Source organism: Drosophila novamexicana, unplaced genomic scaffold (genome assembly GCF_003285875.2).
Source record: "Drosophila novamexicana strain 15010-1031.04,08,12 unplaced genomic scaffold, DnovRS2.1 tig00001062-arrow-arrow-pilon, whole genome shotgun sequence".
Classification (NCBI taxonomy): domain Eukaryota; kingdom Metazoa; phylum Arthropoda; class Insecta; order Diptera; family Drosophilidae; genus Drosophila; species Drosophila novamexicana.
This window is the reverse complement of record NW_020824838.1, coordinates 1,010,952-1,021,924: the sequence shown is the minus strand read 5'-3', so window position 1 is coordinate 1,021,924 and position 10,973 is coordinate 1,010,952. Positions and strand designations below refer to the sequence as shown.

The 10,973-nt window shown below is 44.6% G+C and overlaps 2 protein-coding genes across 2 annotated transcripts; both read right to left on the bottom strand.

Annotated features, from left to right (window-relative positions):
* Positions 1–325: 325 nt before the first annotated feature.
* Positions 326–5,586, bottom strand: LOC115766097 (indole-3-acetaldehyde oxidase-like). Its single transcript, XM_030709912.1, has 6 exons — positions 5,128–5,586; positions 4,747–4,901; positions 3,939–4,673; positions 3,640–3,873; positions 1,467–3,270; positions 326–1,342 (listed from the first exon to the last, which is right to left on the bottom strand). The coding sequence occupies exons 1-6, from the start codon at positions 5,165–5,167 to the stop codon at positions 543–545; spliced, it is 3,768 nt and encodes a 1,255-aa protein (XP_030565772.1). The 5' UTR covers positions 5,168–5,586; the 3' UTR covers positions 326–542.
* Positions 5,587–6,745: 1,159 nt separating this feature from the next.
* LOC115766031 (probable aldehyde oxidase 4) lies at positions 6,746–7,721 on the bottom strand. The gene is given in 3 exon segments (XM_030709802.1): positions 6,746–7,569; positions 7,572–7,608; positions 7,689–7,721. Coding segments are annotated over 3 exon segments (405 nt in total). The 3' UTR covers positions 6,746–7,234.
* Positions 7,722–10,973: the final 3,252 nt, after the last annotated feature.

Here is a 10,973-nt window from a genome sequence, read left to right as displayed (position 1 = left end):
CTTTATGGGGTCGGAGATGTCTCCTTCTATGCGTTACACATTTCAAGACAAAATTATAAAGGGTATAAAAAAGACTGTGTTACAACGAGTTTATCCGATCGATATTATGAAAACTATATAATAAAGTGGTGCCATCAGATGCTCGTATTTCCATTTAATATCGAGTATATGCCAATCTCTAAGAAAAGAGCTTCAAAACTGGGAGCCAAGTTTGTCTGGAATCAGTCGGATATGGTTGTATCGACTCGAAAACCAATTCTGATCAAAAATACATATAAATATATGCTTCATGAAGTTCTGAGAAGTCTCCTTAAATGCATTAGCAGTTTTTGTGACTAAATTGAAATATCCGCTGCAAGGCAAAATGACACGGCTTTGAATGAATAAAGATAGTAGGTATATTTGGATACATACATCTGTTTGTATGTATAAATATATTAATCGGATATAAAGAAATCCAAACTATCGTCTGTGCAAATATTTATATACGTGTATGTATGTGCATGTGAAATGTATGTATGTTTGCATTACTTTTTTTTGCTTCACTTGAGCCTAAACGTTTTGACATCATGTCCAGCATTCAGTAGCAACGTTTCGGGTGTTGTGGGTGCACCCAGACGCACCCACTCCCTTGGCAATCCGGCATCCTTTCGGGCCGATTGCAATGCCTGCTGCAGGGCAAAGACAACGCTGACGGCCAGGCAACAGGGTGGCTCGCCCGTGGCCTTGGAACGCATAAAGCCGGCACTGCTGGCTTGCGGATTCTGCACAAGTTCGACGCGAAAATCAATGGGTATATCCTTGGCGCCCGGCGGCTTGTAGTTCCACGTGCGATTCGTGAGCAGGCGACCCGTCTGGCGATCATAGATCAGCTGCTCGCTGAGCCAGTAGCCCAGGCACATGACGAATGCCCCCTCGATCTGGCCAATGTCAATGTTGGGACTGAGGCTCTCGCCGGCATCCTCCAGCAGATCGACGCGCTTGATCTGATTGTTGCCCGTGAGCACGTCCAGTTCGATTTCGGTCAGCGCCAGTCCATAAATATGATAATTCTGCATATCGCCCTTTTTATAATGATCCGAGGCAATCAGATTGATGGAGGCGGCGTAGGCCGCCTGCACCGTTTCCTGCCAAGTGGCCTTGGCCTTCTTTACTGGCTGCAGTCGCGCGTTAAGCGTCTCGCAGGCTTTGCGCACCGCATAGCAGACGCTTTCGCTGCCCACAGCACCGCCGGTGACAATAGAATTGGCGCCATTAATTGTGTCCGATGACTCAATTCTGATGTGGTCCAATTCGATGCCCAATGTGTAGGCGGCCACCTGTGCAATCTTCGTGTTCATGCCTGTCAAACGGAGAGGGAAATGAAAGGTATATCAATTCAGTTGAATGTGGGTAACCCGGGATTACATAACCACCCATTCCATTGACTACCGGATACAACATGAATTACCCATATAACAACCTACCTTGACCCATTTCAATGCCGCCATGGCTGACAACGACTGTGCCATCTATATGATAAATGGCCACCGTTGCCGGATACTGGCCAAAGTAGAAGATCGGATAGTCCATTAAGGCCAGACCCAAGCCACGTTTGATCCAACGATTTTTTGCATTGTGCGCCTCGATTTCCTTACGACGCTGATGATATTCCCTTGACTGCAAGAACTGTGGAAGGAGCTCTGCCATTTTGTGGCCCTTGGCCAGGTTGAGCAGCCGCACCTCCGCCGGATCGTGCTCCACCTCGAAGGCCACATGTTCCACTATGTTCTCCATCATGGCAATGCCTTCAACAGAGCCAGGTGCACGGCACCACGTTGAGCTGGGAGCATCCGTCAGCACAGCGTTGCCGTTAACCTTGTAATTGGCATCGGTGAAGTCGTAACAATTGGCTGCGGTACTTGTGGATTCCCCAGAGATGGGGCTCTCGTTGGAATTCCAGCCGGCGTCCTCATAGAAATCATTCTCCAGACCCACTATTTTGCCAGTAGCCAGCACATGAAACTGGTAGTCGGATCGGCAGGCCCAGCGCTTGCCATTCACATCCATCATGGACTCCAGCGATTGCACAAATCGCACGGGTCGATTCAGCTTGTAGGCGGCCAGGGAGGCGGCACAGGCCACCTGATTGCCGCGCGATATTTTGCAGCCATAGGCGCCACCCAAGCGTCGCACCTGCAGCTGCACATCCTTGGCCTTCAGCTGCAGCATGTGAGCAATTACAGACTGCGTGTGATCCATCCACTGTGTGGCCGAATAGACCCTGAGGCAATCCTCAAATGGCACCGCTACCGTTGTCTGCGGCTCCATGCTGAAGTGGTACTGCAGGCCCATCTGGAAGACACCACGCACACTCTTATCCGGCGTAGCCGAGCACTTCAGCTGGCCCGGCTTTGCGGTCATCTCACGTACAATTCGCGAAGCCTCCGGCGAGGGTGACATGTCCAAAACGTCACTTAAGCTGGACAGCACTGGTCGCGCCGGATCCGGCTGGGCATAGCTGATCTTGACCAGCTTAGCGGCGCGCTGTGCACACTCCGCAGTCAGAGCCACCACCAGGCCCGCGGGCTGCTCGAAGTGGCGAACACGAGTCTCACAAAAGATCTCCTCCGGCTCGTAACCAAAGTTTGGATCACTGAACGTGTTCGTTCCGGGCACGTCCTTGGCGCAGTAAAAGGCGAGCACGCCAGGCTGACGAAGTGCCTCCGCCGCATCAATTTGCTCTATGCTAGCTCCCACCTTGGTGGCGCCCACAAAGGCGCAGTGCACCGTATTTGATGTAGTCAGCACATCGTTCATGTACGTCGCCTCGCCTGAGCACTGAATCATGCCCTCCACTTTCTGCACCGCCTGCGTCACGGGATAGTATTGCTTCTGCGTCTGGTATACCTGTGTGCCCGAGGAAAGCGGCCGTTCCAACAGCTGGCTACCGCTTCTGAATGCATCGCTTACGTCCGCTTGGGGCGCCCGCTTCAGCAGAAACTTGTACAGCAATCCACAGGCCAGACTCAAACGATACGCGGGCGATGCGTCCGGTAGCACCTCATCTGGTTGCATCAGCGCCGACAGCTTAGCAAACACCTGCTCCAGCAGTGCATTGTCAAAGGGATTGCGTCCGACCAGCAGCTGCTCAATGGCAGTCGCATGCACAAAGTCCGGCCGAATGCCGCCAAAGCAAATGCGAGCATTCTTCACCTTCGAGCCCGCGTCCAGTTCCAGTAGAAATGCAGCGTTCACATAGGCATGCGCATTCTGGGCACGTGGCATGATCTGCAGCAGGATGAGGAAAAAAGTTAGTGAGAAAGCTATCTAGTGGTTGTTTAGAGAAACAACTTAAAAGTAACCAGGAGGCAACTGCTCTTCTTGACTGTTGAGAGAAAAACTTGAACCTGAAAGAGCAGGACTATCATATCGGCTTTTGTCGATTGCTTAAAAATGGGATAAGTTGTCGATCATCGGAAGCAAAAACGTTCTGGGCGCTTTAAGACGACCTACGTTAAGAAACATACGGACAAACAGGCCGTTATATCACCTCGGCTATTTCTGCTGACCAAGAATATATATAAGCTTTATAGGGTCAGAGAGACATTCATCTGCCCGTTGAGAACATTTTCATAACCAATTTGGTTACACAAATACCTTATATGATTCGTATATGTACTTATCCTTGGGATAAGCGGGTAGCAGGAATGCCTTGAGCAGGAGTTTTCTATCCTTGGAGCTTAAGTAGTCCGCCAGTGACAATTGCTGCTCATCCGTTGCACTCTTAGAGGCTATGACACGCACATCGAGTGCTTCAAAGCAGATGTGGACATCGGATGGGAACTCGGGATGCTGCTTCTTGATGGACAAGTTGCCCGCTAGAGTGCCAGACTGCAATAGAGGAAGAGTTCGAGCTCAAGTTCGAGCAGATTGTGTCGCACGCCGACACAACTCACATTGCGCACGGGCACATTGGCAATGAGATCCAGATGCGTCCACAACTGCTGCAGATACTCGAAGCCCGCCTGCTTGGAGGCAACTTTCAGTACGTCCATGGCCTGACTGAGGCTGAGATTGGCACCCAGCTTCAGCTGTTGCGGCTCGCTGCTGTGCTGCTGCAGCTCTGTCACGGCGCGTAGATCGATGAAGTGTTTAATGTCCAGTGGACGCCGATAGACGCCATGTGCTGTGTTGCCCGCGACAAGCATAAACTGCTCCTGGTCGCCCACCTGGTCCAGGGCCTCGAATAGTTGGCTCAAGGACTGTGGCCAATGCCACTGGGTGCCATCCGTGTGGACCAATGTGGAGCCCACACAGCTGCCGGCACAGCGTTCGCCCGTTTTGGGGCAATTACGCGCTGACAGGTCCTCAATGTCCATGCACTCCGCCGGCAGCTTAATACAGCTGTCTACGGCAAAGGACTTCATGGCATCCAGTATGGGCCGGTAGCCGGTGCAGCGGCAAATGTTGCCGCCAAATGCATTCTCCACGTCGGCCATGCTCACTTGTCCTCCCTGCGCCTCCAGCAGACCGTACATGTTCATCACAAAGCCCGGCGAGCAGTAGCCACACTGGGTGCCATTCAGCTTAGCCAAACGCTTCTGTATGGGATGATAGCCGCTGCTCTTGTTGCCCAGCCCCTCCGCCGTCACGATCTCCAGCTGCGCGCAGCTATTCAACAGCGTCAGGCACTGCAAAAGTCAGGCTATAATTGTTGTTGTTCGTTTTTGTTTTTGATTAAGTAGTGTGGATGCCCTTTCTCACCGAGTTGACCGCCCAACTGCGCTTCCCGTCGCGCAGCACGCAAACGCAGACGCCGCAGCCGCCCTCCAGGCACATGAACTTCGTCGCCGTCAGCTGCGCGTGCTCCCTGATAAAGGTGCTCAATGTGGTGTCCGCCGGCAGATTGCTCAGATTCACTGCAGAAAACAGGGATCACTCGAAAATTAAGAATTGTTTCCCTGCACAATCTGTTAAATGCTAGAAAGGGTATTCAATTTTCGGCACTGCGACGATAACTATTATATCTCAGTTAATTTTTCTTCCGTTAAATTAGTCGATCAATATCACTTAATTGGCAATCAAGTACACACAAACATTTTTCAAATGAAGGGCATTTACTAGTCGCATGTACTCAAAACTTACCCTCATAGGGCTTGCCATTGATTGTAAAAGTGGTCGTCATGTTGTTATGTCTAAAAATAAATCCGTTGGAGGTGCCCCGTTACTTTGCTCCTGCTGCTGCAGCTGCTACTGATGCTTCTTGGCGCTTCGGTTGTTCGCCTTCAACTGATTCTCGATTCACCAGTTCGGCAACAAATTTGCTTTGCTTCTAGGCAGTTGCGATTTTTTTTTAAATATATAGGTATGTGCATGAGTATGTTTGTAGGTTACATATATTGCTGTTGTTGTTAATTCAATTAACAACTATTGAATAAAACTAAAAAAAATTCGTTGTTGCTCAACTTTAATTGCAGCTTTGCAGTGCGGCAGCCGCTGCTGCGCCGTTCCAAGCGGCCTAACGACGCCTAGCTTTGTTTGTTTTCCCGCTGTTGTTGCTCAGTTTGCTTTGGTCTGTCGTCCGGCTGTCTGTGAAGAGTCACGATCTTTGAAAAAATAGCAACAAACTGTACCATAAATGGAAATAGCGTGAGAGTATTCATACATACATGTACATACACATGTATGTATAAACAAACATATATATGTACATGGAATATATATAATTTAATGTAACTAAGTATTTGTGCAAATCAAGCAATTTAAATGTCAAATGCAAACAAATTGAATAAATTATTTATACACTTGCTTACATATGTACATAAAACAGCTTTACATGTTTAAGTATGTGTGTACATTTACACATACATATTTAGTTTGAGGGCCTATGCAATTATTTGCTTCCATTGTAAAGCACTAAAATTGCAAAGCGTTTTGTGTACATTTTGTTAATCAGCTGGTAATTTGCCTCAACAATGTGATTAAATATTTAGTTTAACCATATAATAAATAATTGACAATTTTTAGGTAATATACTTTATTTTAGCCCGCGGCGGAATAAAGAAAAACTACAACGCTTGCTGCACACACACACATACACCATGCGAGAACAAAAGAGAGGGTAAGCCGGCCGGCACGCACAGCGTTGCCAGATCTAATTGCATTTTTACGCTTTGCTTTTCAATCGTGCTCCGAAAAGTTTTGCAATTATCCGATAATATATCAAACTTATAACTATTCAAATGGATTTTATTTGTAGAGGATTCATTGAAAAGTGGTCGTTAGTGTTTTCGAATAACACTCAGGGAAAATGTAAATAGTGCACATATGTATATTTATTAGGACAAGTGAAAATCAGTGCAAATGGAAGAGAAGCTAGCCGGCGGTCCGGCAAGCGCAGCCAGTTTGATTGGAGTTTCACGGTTCGGCTTTCAATAATTTTGCAATGTTTAAACAAAATGATAGGTTTATACTTATTAAAAGTGATTATATTTGTGAATGGCTAATAATAATTGATTGTTCAATCCAATTTAAGTGAATGCAAATGTGTTGAGCGTTTTTCTGTGCGTTGTGCAAATGTCGTGATAACACGCAACTGTCTGTCGTAGTTGTTTTTTTTTAACACGCTAATTGGAAGTTAGTGGTACGTCAATTTGAATATTTATACATGTACATATGTTTGTAGTTTTCCTTTGTCAATATATTATACATAGTTATAACGCTTAGCGGTAGTCAACGAATATTTGTCATTTTCGAGCAGACGCAGTACTTTTGCAAATACTGTTCAAGGGTACATATAAATATGTACATATGTCTGTATGTATATATGGAGTTCTGAGAAGTCTCCTTAAATTCATTATCAATTTTTAAATGAATGAAGATAGGTATATTTGCATGCATACATATTTTAGTATGTATAAATAAATTTATCAGATATGAAGACAACCGAACTACTTACATATATACGTGTATGTATGTATGTGCAATTTATATATTTGCCCTCCTCTGAATATGCTCACACAAAACAACTGTATTATGCTTCACTTGAGCCGAATGACGAATGCCTCCTCGATCTGGCCAATTTCAATGTTGGGACTGAGGCACTCGCCGGCATCCTCCAGCAGATCGACGCGCTTGATCTGATTGTTGCCCGTGAGCACGTCCAACTCGATTTCGGTCAGCGCCAGTCCATAAATATGATAATTGTTCAGACGCCATGTGCTGTGTTGCCCGCGAAAGGCATAAACTGCTCCTATTCGCCCACCTGGTCCAGGGCCTCGAATAGTTGGCTTAAGGACTGTGGCCAATGCCACTGGGCCGGAATGCACTCCGTCGGCAGCTTAATACAGCTGTCTACGGCAAAGGACTTCATGGCATCCAGTATGGGCCGGTAGCCGGTGCAGCGGCAAATGTTGCCGCCAAATGCATTCTCCACGTCGGCCATGCTCACTTGTCCCCCCTGCGCTTCCAGCAGACCGTACACAAAACCCGGCGAGCAGTAGCCACATTGGGTGCCATTCAGCTTGGCCAGACGCTTCTGTATGGGATGATAGCCGCTGCTCTTGCTGCCCAGCCCCTCCGCCGTACGATCTCCAGCTGCGCGCAGCTATTCAACAGCGTCAGGCACTGCAAAAGTCAAGTTATAATGTTGTTGTTGTTCTTTTGTTTTTGATTTTACTGCGCTTCTCGTCGCGCAACACGCAGACGCCGCAGACGCCGTAGCCGCCCTCCAGGCACATGACTTCGTCGCCGTCAGCTGCGCATGCTCCCTGATGAAGGTGTTCAATGTGAGGTCCGCCGGCAGATTGCTCAGATTAACGAGAGCAATATATGGAAAAAATTATTGGAATAGAGATCACTCAAAAATGAAGACTGCACAGTATGTTAAATGCTGGAATGGGTATTCAATTTTTGGCACTGCGATGATATCTCTGTTTATTTTTCTTCTGTTAAAGTAGTATATTGCTAGACTTAATTGACAATCAAAAATAATTCCTATAGTTCTGATGGTGCCAAGCGGTGATCCTATACTAACGATCTGATGCATCACCCTTCGTTAGGTAATTCGCCAATGATCGGTCATGCGAAACCCCCCAGAAAAATATGTCTACTAATGATGTTATGCATTACAAGTCGTTAGAAAATTCGTAGCGAATTGTCACTCTATGCATGACGATCAAAACAAAAATGTTAAAGAATTTCTTATTACGAGGTCTATGCTTCGTCTCAAAAATTTGTAACGAACAATAAAAAGAAGCTGAGTTCCCTAGATTTTTCAGTCAAGATATGTATAGGCAATAAGCTCAATGAGCGGCGCGGGCGTCTTTTGTTAATTGTTTAGTTTCCTTTTACTTGTGATTCTTGCAAGTGCAACTTTTACTCAACTAGTAAACTTTGAATAAACTCATAATTATAGATATGGGTTAGTTAGTTATGTATTTGCAATAATATTAATTTTTTTTATTCGGTGTTAATTGTAAGTATTATTTAAAAAAAAAAAACATTTGAAATGATACATAAACTTTTCATTTCAGAGTCCATGTCACAAATATTGTATGGTACAATAAGATATACTTTAGAAAATCTGATAAAGATCGGTTAAGAAAAAACTGAAGTTATGTTTTACTGCTCAATTGGATGGGGCACCTAGCGTAAATTCCAAGAATCTCTCTATACATGTACACACACATTCATGCGCGTCTGCTTCGAATTCTATCAACAAGTTGCAATTGCGATTGTTTTCTGTGCTGCTATTTTAATTAGTTTTTTTTCTCAATAATACTTAATTATTGATGTGGATGTTGAGTAGAGGCATAGCAAGTGGTGCGGTCTGTCGAGAGTTCGAGCCTTACCGGGTAAAATGATATATTTTGTTTGGCTGGTGTGGCTGATGAGTATAGTCGTCAGCAAGTAATGCGTTTAGTTGCGAGTTCCAGCCCTGCTAAGAGAACTTGTTTTTTAATTTATCTTTATTAATACAAACGAGCACGTTGCGCGAACTGCATTTGGTGTTGGAATAAGAGAGTGCAGAATATTCCCTAGTCGGGAGCTCCCTACTAGAACCTCTTACTTGTTTTAAATATATAAAGTATAAAGTGTGTAAATTAACAACTTTTGAGTAAAAATACAAAAAAATCGTTGGCAGCCGCTGCTGCGCTCTTACTTACGATCGTATTGTTAGTTTTCTAGCGCTGATCATGATCTATCCCAAATTTGTATTCACATATGAATGCATGTATATAGTCTTCCCTTTATCAATATGATAACGTTATAGGTATTAGCGCATATAAATAATCGGCATTTTGTCGGCTTTGAGTAGCCGAAATACTTTTGCGCAGCAATTGTTTCTTTTTTGCCTTTGCTTTGCTTTGTGGAACGTACATGTATGTGTGTGTATGCAAATGAAGACATTTTAACCTTTAGATGACACTTGTTTGAATTTCTAATATACAGTTGGGACTTTTTTGGAGTAGTCTCTCTTGTCAGCCTAAGTTGTTCAATCGTTGTTTTTCTTGATATTCTGGATATTCTTATCGTCGTTTTTGTTTTTTGTTTGTATCTTGAAGCGAATTGATTAATTAAATACATGCTTGTTTGCCGTTACCTGCTGCCAGAAGTCAAAAATATTTACACAGGCTTCATTTTTATTGACTCCAAAGAATTCCGTCAGCTGGCTGGAAGGTGAAGAGAAAAGTGTCCACTCATTTAGGAATCATTTGTCAAAATATAAATCGGGAGAACGAGAAAGGAATGGGTGTAGGAAAATGTTACATAATCATGCATACGGCGTACAGAAAACATGCCCCAGAACAACAACAAGAAGTACAATAAAGGGAAATGTTCCGCCCTGCAGCTTATCGATATTCGAAAATCGTATGCGAACGTTAAACAAGTAAAATTAAAATATGAAAAACGCAATCTTTTTTCACATGGCTAAGCATTCGGTTCGGTGCCCCAAAAGGCCGGCAACCCGCTGTCAAACAGGTACCCAAAACCCGCTACCCATTTACCCCTTCCTCCTCTTCCCAACAGAAGTTTGACTTTATGCCGGGGCAGTGGGCGTGTCTGTTGTTGTAGTTCTTCTTCTTGGAGCTGTCATGCATAATAAAATTCGAATATACATATATTCGGGCGCACGCCTTCGCCTTGTCTTTGCTTTTGGATTCGTTCTCGCTGCGGATCCTTATCAAACACGAAAAGTGACGTGTCCAACTACCAAAGATGATTATGCACACAGGTCCAAGTTGGCTGACAGACAAACAAACCCTGTTCCCCTTCTCTGCCGACTCACCTTGATGAGCTTCTCGTCGCTCTACACTGATCCACAAAAAGCATCGAATTGCCAAGCTCAAGTAAAATTATCTGTTCTTTGTAGCCAATTTCATGCCATAAATATTTCGTGTTTCGATTAGGTATAAAATATTCCCATCATTTTTTTACTTGTGCACTAAGCTTTTTGCTAGAAGTCTTCTATGCGATTCTCATATACGATATGAGAAATCAATAGAGAAAGCATATATATTAGATTCGAAGAGCTTATGTTTTAACCATAAAGATAGAGAGATATATTAGGTAAGGTGAAAGCCAACTAAAATACATTTTATATATCATTCAAGCTTGAGTATAAATTTTTAATATGTATTTCCAACAATAAACATTGTTTAATGCTCTGAGACCCTTTGCTAAAAAAGTAGAAAAACCCTGGGTAACTACTCGATTGTGACACATTTAACCCTTTGTCACAGCCATTGACAGTTCAATAATGCCACATTCAAAGAGGGAACACGCTCCCTGCTATTGTCCATTTGCTATTGGTGGGCGACGGGTGCGGGGTCAAGAGGAAGCGAGGCAGCGCCTGAGTAGGGACAAGGTGTCACACATCAACTGCCAGCAGCCGGCCAGGTACCAAAGGCGTTTGTTAACGCCAAGCAAACATGACTTTGTTATCAAAGTGTGTTAAATATTGCATTCGATTTATTGTGATCTATGGT

Bases quoted from the DNA above. Each gene is read 5' to 3' on its own strand.
- LOC115766097 (XM_030709912.1), bottom strand. From the start codon at position 5,167: ATGACGACCACTTTTACAATCAATGGCAAGCCCTATGAGG. The intron at 4,902-5,127 runs GTAAGTTTTGAG...TGTTTTCTGCAG, and splicing joins CAATGGCAAGCCCTATGAGG to TGAATCTGAGCAATCTGCCG. The intron at 1,343-1,466 runs GTAGGTTGTTAT...TCCGTTTGACAG, and splicing joins CGGCATTGAAATGGGTCAAG to GCATGAACACGAAGATTGCA.